The sequence below is a fragment of the Buteo buteo genome, chromosome 2 (assembly GCF_964188355.1).
Source record: "Buteo buteo chromosome 2, bButBut1.hap1.1, whole genome shotgun sequence".
Taxonomy (NCBI): Eukaryota; Metazoa; Chordata; class Aves; order Accipitriformes; family Accipitridae; genus Buteo; species Buteo buteo.
In genome coordinates, this window is record NC_134172.1 from 55,826,007 (window position 1) to 55,845,609 (window position 19,603).

A 19,603-nucleotide genomic window follows, 5' to 3' on the forward strand; every position below is an offset into this window, starting at 1 on the left:
CGTTATACTTTTACCAAAGAAATCTGTCAAAAGAAAAATGACAATTAAAATGTTCTTTAAAAATCCATAAAAGCTGCTAGACCATTTCAGATGTACTACACAGTTTAGAAAAATGGGTCATGATTACTTTATTACTTTACATAACCAGAATGCTTTCTGCTAAGCGTTTAAAGCATGGTCAATATTTTTGCCCTTTGAAAAAAAATTCACTGCCAATGGTAAATTGCCATGTGGGCCAACACTGCTTTGTTAGTTTGTATTTTTTATTTCAAGGACGGACTATGAGCTGGTGCAGTAACAATAAAGAAATCAAAGCAAATCCACATAAGATGATTCCTCTGGACACAACAGAAAGCTAAAGAATAAGGTGTGTAGGAATGAAACACTGACTCCTGTAACACAGGAGATGACTTCACAGCCCATTACTGATCACATAACTTCTTGTTGCTATTCACCTAGTAATTTAAGCATTAGAGATGCAGATTACCCTTACTACTATTTGTTTTTATTAAGGTTGTGAGATACAGGAAAAAACGTAAAATGAGACATGGGTGAAATAGCAGAACACAGATGACTAGAAAGATCATCAATATTCAGTATAAATAGGTTGAATAGTTACAACAAAATAATTTGTGGATGCTCCAAGTAGAAAATAAGTTGTATGCATATATATTCAGCCATTATTGCTAGCTGGTAATTTGCATGAAGAATTAAGGGATAGCAGATTCATTAAATGTGTTTTAAACAGAACCTTGTCTATGGAACATGGTTATGAAACAAAGACTTACATTTTTCTCTAAGCCACAGAGGAAAAGAGTTAGCTACCAGAAATAAAGCTTTTTTTCAACATGATTTTCCACTGTGTCAACTTAAAAGAAAACTCAGGGATAAATTCTAGAAGGAATAGGGAACAGGTTTGCAGAGAGTCTTCTTGCAGAAAAAGGGTAAGGAAAGTGGAGCTTCCTGACATTTGGTCTTGAATTTCTGTAAACTTTTCAGAAGAAATAAGTCACCATTGAAGATGCAAGCAAAAGGTGCCCAGAATCAAATGGCTTTCCCCATGAAATACCAAAACCAGATTAAGGCCTCAGTGGAGAAAGATGAGTGGGAGAAGTAGAACACACTTAAAGAATACTAACCCTCTAAGTCTAAAAGTAGCCAAAGTGGGGAAAAAAGTACAAATCTTCCCCAAAAGGTGCAAGGATTAAACTACTATCAGATAATATCTTCATGCCTCCTATTTTTTTTAATTTCAAAATAAAAAGTAGTGAAACTTCAGTGGATAACAGAAATCTAGCCATACAACTCACTGAAAGCTTCATCCACTTCACGCTCTACCTTTTCCCAAACCTCACACATTTAAGATGTAAGAACATCTCACACAAGGAAGGAATAAATCTGCTCCGTACCCATGAACTTGTCCAAGTTGTGAGATACAGGAAATATGGGGCTAGGTGTGCTCTGATACAAATTCTGGCAGTATAGCTCAAAGACTTAAAAGCTACTCTATACTGACAGAAAACGATCTTTGGATCAGAATGATTTTGACCACGCTAATCTGGCACCATCTTGCCTTAACCTTCTGGATACCTTCAAAAGAAACAGAACTGGACAAAAAATGTTCAACAGGCAATTGACTCAGAAATGGGGAATAAAGACCTCAGGGCCAGACAAGTTCTGGAAGGGCAAACTTCTATTTCTATTAGGGGTTTTTTTAATGCAAAAATGTTGACCATGGATTTGAAATCCCCACTTAAGATAATCTTTTTAATGTCCTCTCAGATTTCCCATTTACAGGAGTCTGGCATATGGAGTGCCATAAGTAACCTTCACCATCTAAGCCCAGCTTGGATAAAAATGCTTTCTACTACTTCAGGATCCTGAGCCTTCAAGTGCCTGAAAATAACTGCAGAGAAGGTACTATACACATGTTCATGGCAAGCCCCAAACAACTGAAGAAAAAGAGAAGTGAGATCCATAAAGAACCTAATTGTACTCATTCATCATTAGAAGCACAAATATCTGAAGTCTCTGAACAGCAAAGACTTTCAAGAAAAGGAAGTTGTACTGGTAGTGGTTCCAGTCCATGATGTAAGTCAGGAAAATCTCTTTATGGACATGAGTGTCTTCAAGATCAAGAGACATGAAATAATCCCCCCTGCTGAAGTGAAGGTATTATCACCACTAATGTTATCATCCTAAAATCATATTAGTGATTAAAGATCTTTAGCTTCTTAAAGAGATGTCTCTATCCTCCACATCAATTAGGACTAGCTCTGTAAAATCTGGACCCTCCACTCCAAGATGAAAGGCTCTGTAAATGATAAAAGTAAATGAACGTCTTTCAATAAAGTCCGGTCTCCTGGGAAGGGCTTTTGAAAAGAGGTGGGGAAGAAGGCTTGAGGAATAGGCTAGGAAGAGTGATTGCTGTAACCATGGTGTTCAACACTATGCTATTTAGGATGATATAGATTCAGATCAACTGTCAACAGCCTGAATCCAAAGAAAAAGTATACAAAAGAAACAGATTTAGAAGGAAGGACTCATGTCTCTTACCACTCCTTGAAAAGTACTGGGATGACTACGGTAAGGAATGAAGAAATGTGTGCAAAGTTGAGTTTTGAGGATAATTAGTCAAGATATTCAGAAAGAGGAACCAAAGTTGTAGCATTTAAGATCTGTAATTTGGCTTCTGTCAAAATGCTACTGTGAAGCTTCTTGGTTATGCCAGTGTGGGCACAGAGTCTCTAAGAGACTGAAGTACTTGGCCAGTGCTAGCTCAGAGACGGTCTCCCTTCCATGGACAATCTGCAGTTGCAGCTTGCAGTTCATGGGCTATTCAGAGCTGTATGGCCAAAACAGTCTTCTTTAGAAAGTAAGGCACAACATGCTACATCATCTAGCCTCTCGTAACTTGAAAGAAAAAACATAAGTACCAAAAAAGGGAATGTATTTATCTTAATCTTCCAAAGGATGAAATCCATCTAATATTAGATATTGGACTTAGAACAGCAGAGCTTGGTAATCTGCTATTCTTATTTGAAGGTTTTGGGGAAAAAAGTAATTTTTTTCTCCCTCTCTACAACCAAATGTTCAAAGACTTTGCCAAAAGAAGCAGAGACTCCTTAAAATGTGCCAGAATCACAGCAACAGAAATGGGATTCAGTGGAAGGTGAGTAAAAAGGAAAATCCAAACCACCTGCTGATCGTTGGTAGCATCTGTCACTGTAGAAGAACTGGAAGCACATGAAGACAATGCTTGCCAAAGCACTTGAGCTGGGAGCAATATGGCATCATTCATCAACCTGGTTGTATCAGCTAGCATAGACCCTACAGAATATCAATTGTGCAGAACAAAATTTTGGGAAACATTTACAGAGATCTGTAGAGTACTCAGCTGTCCTCTGTAGTAATGCTTAAAGGTTTTGTACAGTTTGATATAAATGTTCATCCCCAAATGAAAAGTAGAAGCAGCTCTCATTTATGATGCCACTGAGATGTTCAAGAACAAGGGGTTGTTTGCACTTTTGACCTTCATGTAGGTAGGGGATATGGTAGTCTCCTGAGGTGACATCTATGGGGGGGGAAACGAGGGGCTGTTGTGGAGGCACAAGTTCCTTCTTGTCATCAGCTGAGCCTACTTACTGGAGAATGACATGTGGGAGATGTGATCACCCCAAGAGCTGATGCCTTTCCTGTAATGACATTTCTTAGGTCAGAGACTAAAGACAAAAGATAAATCCTCCTCCCTAGAGGAGGGCAGATATTGAGCAAGAGGTAATAATCCCATAAGTCAAGGGTGTTTTCAAGGTTACTGAAAAGCTCCTCAGTCTTGTCTTTTGGTCTTTAGGAGTAAAAATTTAAGGCTGATTCACCCCTCTTAGAGGGAGATAAGTGAACAGTGATTTGGTGCAAGCAGGGATACAGCCCAGAAATACCAGTCATTATTTCCTACAACCTTTATAAAGACAATAGACAAAAGATGTATCAGAAACTCTAGTGAAGCTCCAGCCTCAAATTGAGGGAAACAGTGAGCTGGGGCAGACCCTGAAATATCACGAAGGTGATCATGAAATCTGGCAAAAAGAGCACCAAGAAAAAGCTCAGAACATTGTGATCATTTTGTGATTGTGCAGACATGCTCCATTTTTCCTTCAGCTACAGCAAATGTTCCCTCCTTACTGCCAGAACAGGCAGCACAATCAGAAAATGTGCATCAAGCACCCTCTCTGTGTATGAGAAATCAAAGCATCAGGCAGGATATCTAAAGTTTTTCTCTTTATCACGAATACACCTAGAGCAAGACCTGGATTTCTTCTCCCTGGATGATGGTAGAAATTTGATCTCTTGAATCTGAGGGTCAAGAAAGGGGTCAAAGATTAATTTTTAATATTTCCTTGGGAAAAACTTTCTCAATCTGTACTTGAAGTCTCAATACACAGAACACTTGGATGGAATAAAAACTTCACTCAGACAAAACAGGTAGTCGTCGCTTTTCATCTCAGAGAGCATAATGCCAAAATTTTGTTGAAGAATTCCTAGGTGTGGAAACTATGCTGTCCAATCACAATCAAAATTTGAGCTCATAACAAAACAGGATGTTTAAAGAACTTGAAAATATTTTTAAAATTACGGATAATCAAATAGAGTGGAGTATGAAGTAAAGTAAAACAAAAGGTCCAGATGGAATCTTCAATTAAGAGCAGTTAATCATAAAGAACTATGGTTCAGACACAAGTGGAAATGAACGCTAGGTGACAGGCTGTATGCCACTGCTTATACCATGCCCGTAAGTCCAATAGGTTGACTAGGCAAACAAGTTTCTGGCTCAAAAGATTGCACAGCTGTACACTCAAAATATGCAGAAAAACACTTGATCGTAAACACAGGATGACAACGTGTGAATGCAGAATTCATTCATTCACTCCTAATTTATGCTTTTTGATTTCTTCAAAACTTAATCCCACACCAATTACTTAGAATTCTTAAAGACGTGAACTGAAAGACTTCAGGGATAATAATTTTTCTATACACACATACACAGGGATAGATCACATGTATTACTGTATAATTATATATTACTATATATTACACAAACATGCATATATAAAAGACCACATTCAGCTTGATGAATATTGGAAAAGTTGCCCCTGTTAAGTGCTACCATAATTTCCAAAAACTGTATTCTCATACCTTTGCATAAGCAGTAGTTTTGATAAACCACTGTTTGAGGTATTTCTGTTCCACTTTTGCTCCTGAACGCCATGAGCAACCATTGTCATCCACCTGTTCATTAGCTAGAACAGTCTGATCCACTGGATCCCAATTAACGAAGGCCTAAAAAAAGTTGCAAGAAGAAAAAATATTTTCAGCAGCTATTTCAAACCCAGAATCTTACTTTTCAGACATGAAAAGAATTATCCAGAAACACTCCTTGGGCCCCTGACTTTTCTACATTTTTATAACATCCATTTGAATCAGCAACATGGACTCAAGTGAAGATGTTTTGAATATTCACCTTCTCAAGAATGCAGTTGGCAGCATTTGTCTTGATTGATCATGCTAGCAGGATAGGCTGACACTTGAATATTAAACAGGTAGGTGTTCCAGTTGGCTATACTGCAAATTACATAGTCTGATGCTTAAAAGCTGTCCACCACTAATCCAAAAGCATTGAGTCAGACTGAGGGGGGTGAAAAACTGAGGATCTCCAGAGGACAGAATCACAAAGTATTATTATAGCGGTCAACTATATTTCAAGGGAAAGAGTTGGTATGTTCTGCACGTAACTTCTGTCAACTGTGAGCTACTTTTGGAATCATCTTTCCTTATCAATACAAACACGTTAAAGAAAATCTGAAGTGAAATAAATGTTGATGTTCAACTCTACAAACCTTGGTTTTTGAGGCCTAACTGAAACACCTGACATAACATACTGGGGAGGGAGCAAAAATCAAACTCACTCCCTCCAGTGTTGAACAGTTTAGCTGATCATTTATCATAGAGGATCTAAGACCATAAATGAATCCTAATGGTCATTACAGAAGTGGTATTCAATGCTAGACATTAACTTGAAAAAATGAACCGCAAGAAAAAGAAAAAAACCCACAAAGCGATAAGAAGAGTAATCCATTATATTGAGTGTTATTTAGTATTTGAGCTAAATCAGAGCTAAATCAGCCTGACTGAAAAGCAGTAGCTCCAGCTCCACAGCGTTCTAATACATTAAACATCATTCTTTGGGCATGGGGAGGACTTAGTATCTCAATCTAAAAACTAATCACTGTCCTCATATTACTCACTTTACATTTTATCTATCACCAATCACCTTCTGAAATGCCGCAGTTTCCAAAAAACTGATATTGCTTAGTTTTAAATATGCTACATATTCTCAGAAATAGTAAATATCACAACCATTTTACAAATCTTATAGTGATGACAGCAGAAAGACAGATGCATGGATCCTCCTCCTTAGGAATACTGTTGCTTGGTTTGTTATCAGTGTGTGTGTCTGTGTGCGTACATGCATGTGTGCGCATGAAGTCTGCTTACCTACACTGATTATACAAAATTTATTATAATGAAATGAATGAAAGTCACTCTTTGAAAAAAACAAACTCACCTTCAAATGAAGTCACTGGTTAAACTTTTTACACTTTGCCTACCTTTTATCTGTTACCTACCAATAACACCTCACTGGTTTTTATAAGAGGCTTCTGAAATTCATTGGGAAATTAAGAGCAATCAATGTATTCCACTATTACAGATCTATTTTCTAGACTTTCAGAACACACAACTTCTTCAGTAATGATACAACACATTATGAAGTTGGCTCTAAAGTAATGATCTTTATAAATTAAAAGTTTTGAAAAAAATCCCACACCACTACAAAGTTAATATAACACCTAAGAGAGATAAATCAGATAATATTAAGAAGTAATAAAATGCCAGTTGCATAAAGCAGTATTAGCATATGCTTGTATTAAACTGGCTATGACTCAAAGTTGAGAAAAAAATACTGTTTCTACTTTGATGATACTGGATTAAATTTGTGATGAAAATTTTAGAAGGTAACTGAAATTATTTATATGAGTATAATTATTTAGCGTAACATATTCTCATGATTCGTAACAGGAAGACTTATCTAAACAAATCAAGCAAATATGCATTTAAGAAATCCATAGCTGAAAGGTCTTGTCTGTGAATTTTTAAAGTTGCATTTTGTTCCTTCCATCTCTCTCAGCCTATTGACTAATACCCAGAATCTGGATATTAAATTAAATCCTTAGTTCCTACTTGTACCTCACACAGGCACCTTCTTGAAACTATGGCCCCAGGAAGCTGCTAAAAGTCATCTACACAAAGAGAGCCCAGTGCAAAAGTGTATAGAGCACATCAATTGTTTAGATCTCCTCACTACACCAATATAGACCATATGGTTTTAAGATAGGATTCATCTTGTCTAACTTCAGGTATCTATAGCATAAGTATCTGTCTCCAGGTTTGGTGTCTATAGTTCCATTACAGTCTACCGCTATCTAATCAAAATAATAGAGTCTAGGTAGCTATTAATCTCAGCCTCAATAAAGACACCCACATCTAGCCAGGTCAATAACCTCTACAGCGTATTGACTAGATCAGTATTGCAGGTAGAGAGGATTTTGCTACAGTGAATAAAGATGCCCTCAACGGATGCTGTGGCACCCAGACAGACATTGTTAATTCTCAGTAATTGCAGCTCCTGCACACTCTCTGTCTCCCTGCCAGGGTAATTTCTGGCCAGACACATATACTCCTGAACAGAGCATTAACCAGGCTAACACTCTACATGTATTATTCTTATTGCCACAGTAAGGCTATGAATTATCTCCTTGTACCCAAAATGAAATTGTAATACAGGAGACTTCAAGCTGTGCAAAAGTACTGCCTAACATATATTACAGATATGCTGACAGCGTGGGATAAATACATGCTTTGACTATATATGACTGAAAAGACCCAGGGTTACGGGCTAGCTCTGCCATCTGTTTCCTGCCAAAAAGCAACTGGTTCATATCCACCAGAGATTACATGCCCTACAGGTTGACAGATGCTGATTTAAGTCCTCAAACTGATCCTTGACTCTTAAGAGGGAAGTCGATCCAATCACTGGTACCCAAACACCTCCAGGATCCCACACTACTTGGAGCCTGCATGCAAAATTTGTTTTGTCTGTCATCACTGTTTCTAACGAAGCAGCAAGCCTCTTGCTTTTCAGATTCACCCGGGGCCACTTGTCAAGCAAAAAAATTTACAGATAAAAATAAGTTTGTTATGGCAAAGCTAAGGGGTTAATTTTTTATTACAAACACAAAAAATAATTACAGGAAAAAAAAAACAAACCATGAAAAAAACCCCACCCTAAATCCAGCATGTTAGGAAGTATCAAATATTGAATCTTTTTGCTGGTTGTTATTTAAGATTTCCAAATACATCTTGCCTACGAAAATAGAAGTAGCTCAGTAACACCCTGCCATTCCAAATGCAACCTTTCCCCATCAACTTCTTTCTCTGGGTTCAGAGAATAATTAGAGTACATCCCTAATTATATCCTATGGAGTTTCCTGGTTTCTACAGAATACAGATGAAACATCAAAGCATATTTAAGAAATCTTAGTTTCCATTTTAAGTTAGAAACGTTCACTAAATTGCAGCTTTGTTTACATGCAGCTATTCATGTATTTTGGAACTGCGTTGCCTTGGCTATACAGAGAGTTCTTTGGAATGCTCATTTAACATCCTTGTTTCACCTCCTGCTTAAGAAGTTAACTGAACCCTTCCCTTTTCAGGTAGCCTGATATATGTTATTTATGAAATATTGTAAGGTCAATAATTTCTTAAAGTACTGCTAACAGATAAACAGCTGTGATAGTCATACAGCACGTAATATTTCTGTAATACTTTAGAGATCACCAACAGGGTCCAGGAATTGGACGGTTAGGCACATAATCTCCTATTATCTTATCCAATCCTATCAGTTCTGAGATAGTACAACAGTAATGTTGTACAGTTAAATAATCTCATTGCTGAAGAGACTCTGAAAGATCACATTATCTAGTATGTTTTCATGAGAGGGAAGTTAAGATCTAGAAAATTCTATATTAAAGCTATGAAATAAACTAATAGTAGCTATATTCTGATCCTGCACTTCAATGTAAATCACTGACAATAAACATTTCTGATTTGACTGGCTACAATACCTATTCATGTTAGTTAGTTAAATATAAAATTTAGTTACATATAAAATTCAGTTATATATAAAATCTATTCTGTTTTGCAGTGATTTAAAACCAAGAGAGCACAATCCACTTAATGAATGTGAATGAACGATCCAAAAATGTGCCACTGACATGAGTGACTTGAGCAAGTGCACCTGCAAAGTATAAAGGTCGAAGTTTGCACCTACCTCTTTTTGATACACTATCCCAGCTTCAAAAAGCTTAAGAAAGAGATATTGTGTCCATTTGTAGTACTCTGGTAAGCAAGTGGTTATTTCCTGTAGAAATAAAATAAAAATTCCCAAAGCTATTCTTAGTATTTTCCTACAGCATTTTAACTTAAACAATTAACTCAGGAGTGTGTAATATACTCCACAGAGAAAACACAAATGTTTGTTTATGTACGTATTTATGTACAAAACCGATTTGCGTAATGTTTATAATGAGTGATACTCACCTGTACACAAAACCAGAGAACATGGGCTTTGTGTGGGTTTGAAGCACAAAGAAAAGTTTCCCTGTTAACATGGAATGTAAGAGTCTTGTAAGATCAATGCTGATAGATATAAGAACAGAAGATGAATGGAAATGACCACAGCTGCCTGACCAGGGAAACTGAGCAAAACTAGAAAAAAAGTAGATGTCCTCTTAGCCAGGTTGCCTTTTCCTCTGAGGCAGCAAGGAGCTGGCTGCAGAGAAGCAAGCAGACTGGGAGAGCCTACAGCAGAAGCAGTAGGTACAGGAAGACAGCAGAACAGCACTGATATCAGATGGAGCGTCTAGGGCAGACAGGACGGAATATGGGGAAAGACTCCAAACTGCAAGATGAAAGACTTGCAAAGGATCTCTCACAATCAAAGGTCAAATAAGCAACCATTTCAAAAGGCAAGCCAGCTCAAGTTAGGAGAATGCTCTAGGTCAAAGTATGGAAAAAATGAGAGTCATAAAAGAAGTCACAAATGAGGGGGATTGTTAAAAGGGAAATAGAGATAAAAATAAAAGACAACATAAGAAGGAGGAATGGGAGTTAAGAGAACAGCAAGTAACAATATAATGGATAGCTTTTTTAAACTTACGAACATTTTCTAAGTTTTTAGAGAACTCTAATAATTAACAAACAACCTACTTATCAACTGCTTATAAAGTTCCATATTTTACATGTTTGTTCTTAAAAAAAACAAACCGCGTTTCAAACAAACATCTTAATATGTAAAGAAGACTAAAGGATTACATGACTATAGACTCCCAATTTTCTCTACACAACCACAGTGGTTTCACAGGCACAATGGAAACACATATGCTTGCACCCACATATTTTAAAGTTTGGTCAAAGTGAAAAGAACTGTGTACCTCAGTGTTTAAGTGCTCATTACATCATAAATATGTAACAATAAACAGATCCCATTTCCCTCCTCAAAAGTTTTCCTGTTTAACTTGCACTTGTTTAAAGAAGAAATTTCTACAAACTTTGTTTGACCACATTTGTACTTATTGAAGTGGAAGATGACTCCTATGCTGAACTTCAAATCAACAAGAACATCTCTTGATTTTAGAGTTACAAGGTTGACAGTAAGCCACCGACAAAATTTATTCCATTTGCAAACAGTTATCAACTACCTGAAATAGCTCCAAATGTGAAATGTCTCACCCAGGCTGTCCTATCATCTAAGCTTCCCACTACACATGACTTCAGCAATATCATCTGCTACTCAAATGACGTCTGAAACACTAGCATAAAAATGTTATTCTTTTTCTACAACTTTATATTCCAGTGCTGAAACGTTGCTTTGAACAATTAATATGACCTTTGAATAGCTGTGCCTCAGAAGTGTGTAAAAGAGGCTTTCAAGATCAGAAAGAGACACTTAATGGCAAGTTTTCAGCACAGCATGTGAAGACTTAGCCATGAAAAACGCTTGATTAAATCCCTGTGCTCTGCACTGAAAAAAACCCACTTGATAAAAGTCTGGTCTCCATCTCTCCAACTAAAACACTATCCATTTAATCATCCTTTTTTCTTTTTTTCTCCCCTGCTTCTCCACACAGTGACATCAGTTCTTCTGCCAGTGTGATGCCACTACAGGCAACAGAGTTTCATCACTGGAATATCAGATACACAAAAGCAGAGACAATCCCTTTTGGTAAAATATAAGATTATGTGAGCAACAGACAAACAGGTAAGACAATAGAAGTGAGTTGTCAAATAAAAATAGTAAAATGGACTGAGATTTGTCCTGAACAGCAGAAGTGTGTCAACTGAAACAAAAAGAGATGACATTTCTCAATCCAAACAGGCATGTTTAGACTGAGCTACAAGCTACACAAACCCCTGGGCACAGAATCCCATGTATATGCTCTCTCACAAGTTGTAAACTGACTTTTAGAAAGAAATGTAGCAGACCGTATCACTGAAAAAAATTTGCTGTGTGGTCACTGAGCTGCAAAAAAATCACTCAAGCTCACCATTTAACTCTATAACCATGAAGGTTTGCAGTAGCACTTGGAATTAATGAAGAAAGAGAAATCACATCACTACCAAGTGAAGTGAGCTGCTGATGACAAGCCAGCAACCTCGTGTCAATCTCAAAATGTGTTTTGTTATTTTCCCTACCATTTAGATCATTAAGACTTACAGTGAAAAATAATTTTCCATGTATTCCAGTTACTGATCTTGATTAAATAAATAATGTCTGGTAAAAAGTTTCCATTAGGCTGCTATCATGCTTGAATTAAGGTGAATGTTAACGTTCCTATTCATACTTTATGAGTATGACAAAGATTTGAAGTGCATTAACAGAACTGACTTAACTCAGAAATACAGAAAAAGGGTTTATTAAACGGTTTGCAAAATAGCACAATGGAGCCCTTCCACCCTGCCAAAAAACATATAACTTTCTGCTTCTCATTTGTGAGCTGAGCACTAGTATATTAGCACACGTATAGAACCCCGTATCATAAAGCAGTTCACTAAATATACATAAACAGGATATTACCATATTTTCTCCAAAGATAAAATATACGCTAAAAATCAGAACCCTTTTACAAATATGAAAAATGCTGTTCAGCTGACCACTGCACGTGCTATTCAGTGCTCTGTGACAGATTTAGTGATAACCCATCACCCCAGCATTTCCAAAGGTAATATGAAATGGGAGGGACAGCATCTCCCTCTTCCCCCAACCATTTTCCCTTTTCCTTTTGTCAGCTTTCCAGTTAAAAAGAATATCTGATACTGTCACCAAAGCGCATCTTTATCTTTGGTTACTGTTACTGCTCCTTATTCCTATAGGAATGACACTCATTGATTAACAATTAATTAAAACAATTTAAACAAACCACTTTTAAAAGTGGTCTGCTTTTAAAAATAGCAGATATTGCCAAGGTATAGAAGAGAAAGACCCTCACCTTTACCAAAAACTACCTTGCTTAATCCCTTTATCGCAGCACAGCAATCTGTTCCTAACAAGTAACATGATGGAAGAGTTAGTATCTTCTTTATTTTTACAAATAAATTCTCAGTTACAGACTAAACAGCAGTATTACAATTTAGATTTGACAGCACTGCAACTTGGGAAGCAACTGATTCATGTTAAGATTAAAGGGCTGTTCATTGTTAAAAAAATCTGATAAAAAAGCCTCTGGCTACCAAAAATATGGGAAAACCAATAGTAAAGAATCCTGGGTAAACAAAAAACCCTAACCGCCCCCCCCCCCCCCCCCCCAATCAAACTGGATGGAAGATTTTGGTCATTAATAAAAGAAAAAACTAGTTTTCAAATGCCTTGTTTTATAATTCGTTATTTGTTCTAAATCTGCTCCATTCTTACAACTTTCCATTATGTAGCTCTGATTGTAAAACTGGTTTCTGTTTGTTTTTCAAGAAGGGTACATCTTCAAGCTACTTTCATGACTATTTTCATTTTAAATAAAAATAATATTTACAACTGCATAAAAGTGTTTATTTGTTGTAAGATCCACCAGGCTTTGTGAATAACATGTAACTAGACTAGACAGAAGTAATTTCCTAGTTTATTACTAATAATTTTATTTTTAGCACAGTCTTATGCTATCTAGAAGACAGACATGTTACACTTGATACTTATTAAAAAGGTGATAAGGAGAAAAAGTCTGAATGGATTTTTTTGAAAATCTATTTGGGAAGATTAAACAGTCTTTAATCTTATTATTTGCCTATTTTGGTATTAAAGGCCATGTACCACCTCATCTGGGAGTATAATTATTTGATTTTCAGAGGTTTAGAGCCAGACCAAGGTACATTTCTAAATTAATTTGAATATTTGTATTTCAAAGGCCCTTAGTTTCATGCTTTATTAGCTACAAATACAAACATCATGCAGTGTCTACATTTTAGAGCGCGAATATCTTTCTTGCAAAAAAGTAGCCTCGTATCAATGGTTTCCTTTTTTATTTAATTACAGGTAGGGTGACTGATTATCAGTGGTATGTGGATAAAAAGAAAATTTAATAGGTAATGCTCTATCTACTGTTACAGTTTTATGCATGCTCAGGCAGTACACAAGAATGACAACTTCAAAACTAAACAGAAAAATATCTGCACAAAGAAAATCTACCAAAGATTTCGTCTTTTTTAATGTACAGAGCAGAAGTGGAACATTACTCTTATGCAAAAAATTATATCACTTGGAATGCATGAATTGAAAGGATTAAAAAATGTTGGCAGAATGAGCTACCTTCTAGCAGAAAGTTACAGATTAATAATACAGTGGTGAACTGATGGCTTACTGGGAACATGTATTCAGTCTGACGACACTCCTGAGCAAAAGAAAGGAAAAATGTTATATGCTCTCCATCCCTTGTTACTGATGATATGAATCTTTGAAAATAATATTGTCTAATTCCCTTGAAAATCATGTTTAAAAGAAGTGGCAGGCAGCTTGCTATGCTGTTTGAGATGGTATTTTGGAGAAATCTGATCACCAGGAATGCCCAAATTATTGTTATCCTAAAAACAAAACATAGCCACGACGTTTTTTTTTTTTATTTTCCAGGTGTTTTTAATGCCCGAGACATTTCTTCCATCCTCAAACTGCAGCTTTTAAACCCCGGATCTGATAAACATAAATGTTCAGAATAGAAATGTTCTCTCTCATTATTTTATTAAATGTCTCCCCAAAATCACACCATTTTCAAAGTGATTTAAAAATGTAACATTTATTACTTCAGGCACTTAAAATACCTACCTGTTTCAGGGAAAAAATATCAGATCACTATTAGTATTCAAAACTACTCTAAAGCAAAGTACTTACAGAGCTAGTTCATGCATTTAATTATGTTTTTAGTTTGCTTACATTTTCTGTTTAGGAGAATAGTTTTCAAGTGTCTTTGTAACCTGGCTTTCTGAAATAATCTAATTAGCTTTTAATAATGCCTTATTTGCAATGCCTTACTGGTTAATTAATTTCACTGACTGCTAAAACATTTTACTTTTACATTTTGATTTGTAAGACAGAGAAAACAATGAAAAAACCCCAGATAAATAAAAGGAAATTTCTAGTATCCCAGATGCACTGGGATTTGTTCATAATAATTTTACCAAGCAATAAAACTACAACTAGTCTTCATATTCCTGGACAGGACTTTCTTGAACACCAGACATGACTTGATAAGCAGTCAGCTTCTTCAGCACAGCTACATGCACTAGGTATTCAAAATGTACTTTTTATTGTTTTCCCACTTTTTTTTCCCCCTTAACATTTCTAAAATGGTAAAATTTACTTAAGTTTCCTTCACATCATCTAGGCATATATTCTAAGCTGGCCACAGAGGACAGAGACAGTTAACATAAAACATTAGCACGTAAAAAAAGGCAATTCACTGCATGCTGAAACAGGGATCTAAGGTAGGGCAATGGGTTCCCTCCAGAATGTATTTGCCAAGTACTATGCTCTAGCACAATGAAGAAGCACATTTAAGCAACACCAATGAAATTAAATTAAAAACAAATTCCTGTTTTATACAGTAGTCTTGGTTCATTAGACTAACCCTTACAAAAAGTGTTTTTCTTGCACTTTTCATAGGCATCACTAATGCTAGTGGGTTTGTTTGCGTTGTCACAGTATTTTGTAAGCCACTCATTTAGTGCCATACTAGTATAGAATAATTAAAAAATATTCCTTACCTCAAAGAGCTCACTTTTAAGATAAGTACCTGCACAGCACAGTGCATTGCTGTGCAAAGATGCTTGAGTTAGCCCAGAAGCAGTACAGCTAAGGCAGCAAGATGCTCTGCCCAGCCTAATCAGCCTTGCAGAGAAGCACGCCTTATCAGCCTGGAAAATATACTCTGCTACAACTTAGCCATTCCGCTTCCAAAGATAGCTCTTTCATGGCTAGCTCAAATACCTGTGCATTGGGAGATCATGTAATACAGATATTTTTCAGGCATGATACATTTTTTGCAATAAAGAAACATATCTTTTTCTAAAGGTTACTATTCAGGTCACTCTTACTCCAGTTCATAAGGCAGGCTTTCTAGGTAAATAAAACTTAACTCATAAGCTAAAGAGTGAAAACTCCAAAATTCATTGTGTTTTGAGAAACACTTTTTAGCTGTTTCAAAATCTTACCTTTCAAAAAACACAAACTGTATGCCCCTAGAGCTTTTTAAGTATTTCAATTACACAACTGTTCAAATGCACTTAGTTGTAGAGAATCAAAGCCCTTTCCACATGTATTCAGTGACTTGAAAGGTCATTAACCAAAACATGATTTACTAGAAAAGTGGAGGTAAACCTCAACGAACAGGCACGGAGATGATGAATGTCTTTTCTCTGTGTACTTATACTTCCTGCCATGGTCTTCAGTACTGACGGTTCTTCATCTCTTCTTCAGAACGGAAGGGTTAAACAGAAGTCCATATACAGAGGTGAATTTTCTCAATTTTCTTTAAAGGCAAATCTGCAACATTCAACTCCTGTGTGTTCCATAATACAGTCTACACATATGATTTCACTGTTTTGAAGTATCTCTGTATTACACATGCAGAAAATCTCTGAGATACCAACAGTTTTAAATATAAGAAAATAATTGTCAAGAACACGTGCAGTGAACCTTCCACAACATATCTCTTCTTTTCAGAGCAACTTTTTGGCTACCAAGAAAACTAAATCTTACTAAAAAGCCTTACACTGAAAAATCTTGCCATATATATGACATGACGAAATATGGTTTTTCTGATTCAAGACATACAAATAAACAACTTCACCTTCAAGATTGAAGAAAACATATGGCAGGTCTCAGACTGCCAGAAAACTAATCCTTTTCAGATATATAATACTGTTATAAAAATCCAAGATTAGCATCTCCATCACTCTATTCAAAATCATATTAAGGTGGTAAGCAACAGTTATTGCTGAGAATATAAAGGTAGTGGCTGACTTTGATTCAATGGTAAATGCAGTAACCTCACAATTGCTTCAAAAATTAATTTCTTTTTTATCTTGAAAATGACATTAGCTTATGTCCAGTCGTGTTTGGTAAGGTTTTTAAAGTGAACACCTAATTCTCAAGCATTAGTGTTTTAAATAAATTTCTCTTTTCCAAAACGGTTATGATAGCAACACCTATGAAAATGCAGGCTTATACTTCAAATTTAGAATAAAATAACCAAACCACCTTTTCAAGTTATGAGCTTTAAAACCTTGAGTATATTATAAAAACATACACATTGAAAAAATAACTCCTCAGAACATATATACCTTAACACAAAGGCATGCTGTTTCGTAAGTATCTATTTAGACTATTGCCTAATTTCTAACACAGAAAATTGCTACTTTGAAAGTGCTGAAAAAGCAGAGAAAAATCCAAATGCAAAACTGAAATTACTTTAAAGAAAAGAAAGATTCTCCTAAATCTTGAGATTATCAGATGATCTCAGTATGTCAAAAGTGAGAGAAATCTGATAAGAAGCTTGAGAGAAGCTCAATTTTACAGTTTCATAACTTAAACCGGTCACTTTCAAATACTTCTATATTGTCATAAATAAAGTGGTGAAATTCCATATTTTTCAATGTTCCATCATACAATAAAATAAAGCAGCATCCCCTTAAAAAAGAAAATCTTACCCTTTCCCATGTAAAAGACAGACCTAGTGCATCAAACTGTTCCCTCATGTGTTGAATATTACTGCAAAATAAAAAAAAAGTTAACTTAAAATATTTCTATCATGTGATCATATTTAAAAATCAGGTGCTTATGAAGTTCTGAGAAATCAAAAGCACTAGTTAACCTCTAGACACTATTATCTCACTAGCAAACTCAAGGAACTGTCAGAATACTCAAATAATAATTTTAAAAGTTCCTCGTGCGTTCTGGTTCAATTTCAATGGCTGTGTATACAAGACCACAATTCTGCTTCTCTTGATTTGAGCATAACTGAAAAGCAAATATGGCACTGCAGTTTGAGGGAAATGTTCCTGAAGCATCACTTCTCATTATTTTTAATTACCTTTACTGCAGTTGAGCCAAAGGACCCTCTGAAACCTTCACGATGCAGCAGAACGCACTTTCACCATCAGTTTAATCCTGCTCTATTCTGGCAATGCTATCCTAGCTGTATTTTGCTTTGGCTCTGGTGATCATGTGGCTATAGGATGAGTTGAATCAACTTACCCATTCAACTGAAGACATGCCCTATGAAAAGTTCTCCAAAACAACCCCACAAGTTTTCTTGCTTCCCTCTGATCAACGGGCTGATCAAACCAATACGGTGGCTACAAAAACAGCTGAGCCAACACAAAGGAGGTGGTGGGAACATATATCCTGGGAGGTGACAAGGAAGTCCTAAACTTCTGGTGGCAGCACAGCTATAGATAAACTTAAGTCAACTGCAAAACTGTAGGGCTAGACCTTGCCCCAGATGGACTATATTAAAAATGTAAAATAAGATACATCAGAATATACAGCGAAGCTTTAGTTTGAAAAGGTACTAAATACAGTTTACCAAAATAGCCACAATTACACAATATTAACTAGTGACCTGGTGTGAATTCATTCACATACTTTAAAATTGCTTAAAATTTTTTGTGGACTTTTAACTTTCTACTAAAATGCATTACGTCAGATGAAGTATCATCCATCCTCCCTCAGTGGCTAATCTGACAGTCATGAAACTAAGCATTTAATTCTGATCCAGAACAAACTTGCACTGCTGAATAACTGAGTAATGCAAGTATCCACTACTAACAGTCGTGGAGCCCCAGTTACACTAGAAAAAGCCTGCCTTTTCTGGTAAGGTACCTTTCCCGGTATGGGTATACTAGGAAATCCTCTTACAGACTCACAGCTTAGACTGGGACAAACCATATTTTCAGTAGTACTGCTTATATTAAAGTCCCACTCAAAAGGAACTGTACCAATAAAAAAAAATTTCAAATTTGAGTGTATTTTCACAAAGCTTCTGCCACTACACTAACTCTTACTAACAAAAATTTCTGTGTGTTTTGTGTAAGTAACTCTGTCTTCAACTTGTTTTATGTTTTTTTCCTAACTTTGAGAACATAAGAAGTAATAGTCAAATGGAGTTCATTTTAAATCCCTTTGTCAGAAAAATCAGGATGCTCTGAAATTTGGTTGCTCACTCCTGAAACAAGTAAGCTGGAATGCCTACTGCGTGCCCCCTTTTACAGGGGTGCCTGTCTCCGCACCAGGGATGACTAAAACACATCACATAATCACAGCATCATGTTCAGTTCAGTCATCCCTGCTGCAAGCATGAGAAACATTCAGGACAGTGACAGCAGAGAAAAACAGGAGACAGCAATTACTTCAGTGGTCAGAATTTAAACTGCCTGTATGATGAACCAAATCCCTTCCTTAGCATCAACAAAACAATTGGGTATGTAAATAATTTTCCTATTTGGATGTTGTTATAATCAGTCCCAATGGTGATGCACTAACTTTTTTCAGTTTGTTGTTATAAAATTGTTATCTAGCTCTTAAAACTAGACAATCACTCACTTCAGTATTAAGGCAATTTTCAAAGCAAAATTTTCTTCCAGAATAAAACATCTTGTACTTGTAACTACTAGCTAAACTGCTTTAAGTGTATGGAACAATACAGATCTATTTACAAGAAAACAGAAACAGCACAGAAAGTAGCAGAAGATAAGGCTCAGGCTGTGCCCTGCCACAAGTTTTTTGATGTGACCTGGACAAACTGCTTAGATGAGACAGGCTGAGCTGTTTCAGTTCTTTGCTATGGCACAGTCTCTGTCCTTTTCTTCTGAGCCAATTCAACTCAGGCAGATGGCAGAATGGCTTTCTTCTGAGCTGGCAAGCCAAGTCAATTCAACACAATGTCTTAGA

General features: G+C 36.2%; 1 protein-coding gene across 1 annotated transcript in view; it reads right to left on the reverse strand.

Moving 5' to 3' along the window:
• The window catches only part of LARS2 (leucyl-tRNA synthetase 2, mitochondrial), a 91,735-nt gene that overhangs the window by 55,750 nt on the left and 16,382 nt on the right, over positions 1 to 19,603 (reverse strand). The window contains exons 5-7 of the mRNA XM_075055386.1: positions 17,362 to 17,422; positions 9,446 to 9,535; positions 5,194 to 5,337 (exon numbers count right to left, since the gene is read on the reverse strand). Of these exons, the coding sequence (XP_074911487.1) occupies positions 5,194 to 5,337; positions 9,446 to 9,535; positions 17,362 to 17,422 (295 nt within the window). The remainder of the gene's footprint in view (positions 1 to 5,193; positions 5,338 to 9,445; positions 9,536 to 17,361; positions 17,423 to 19,603) is intronic.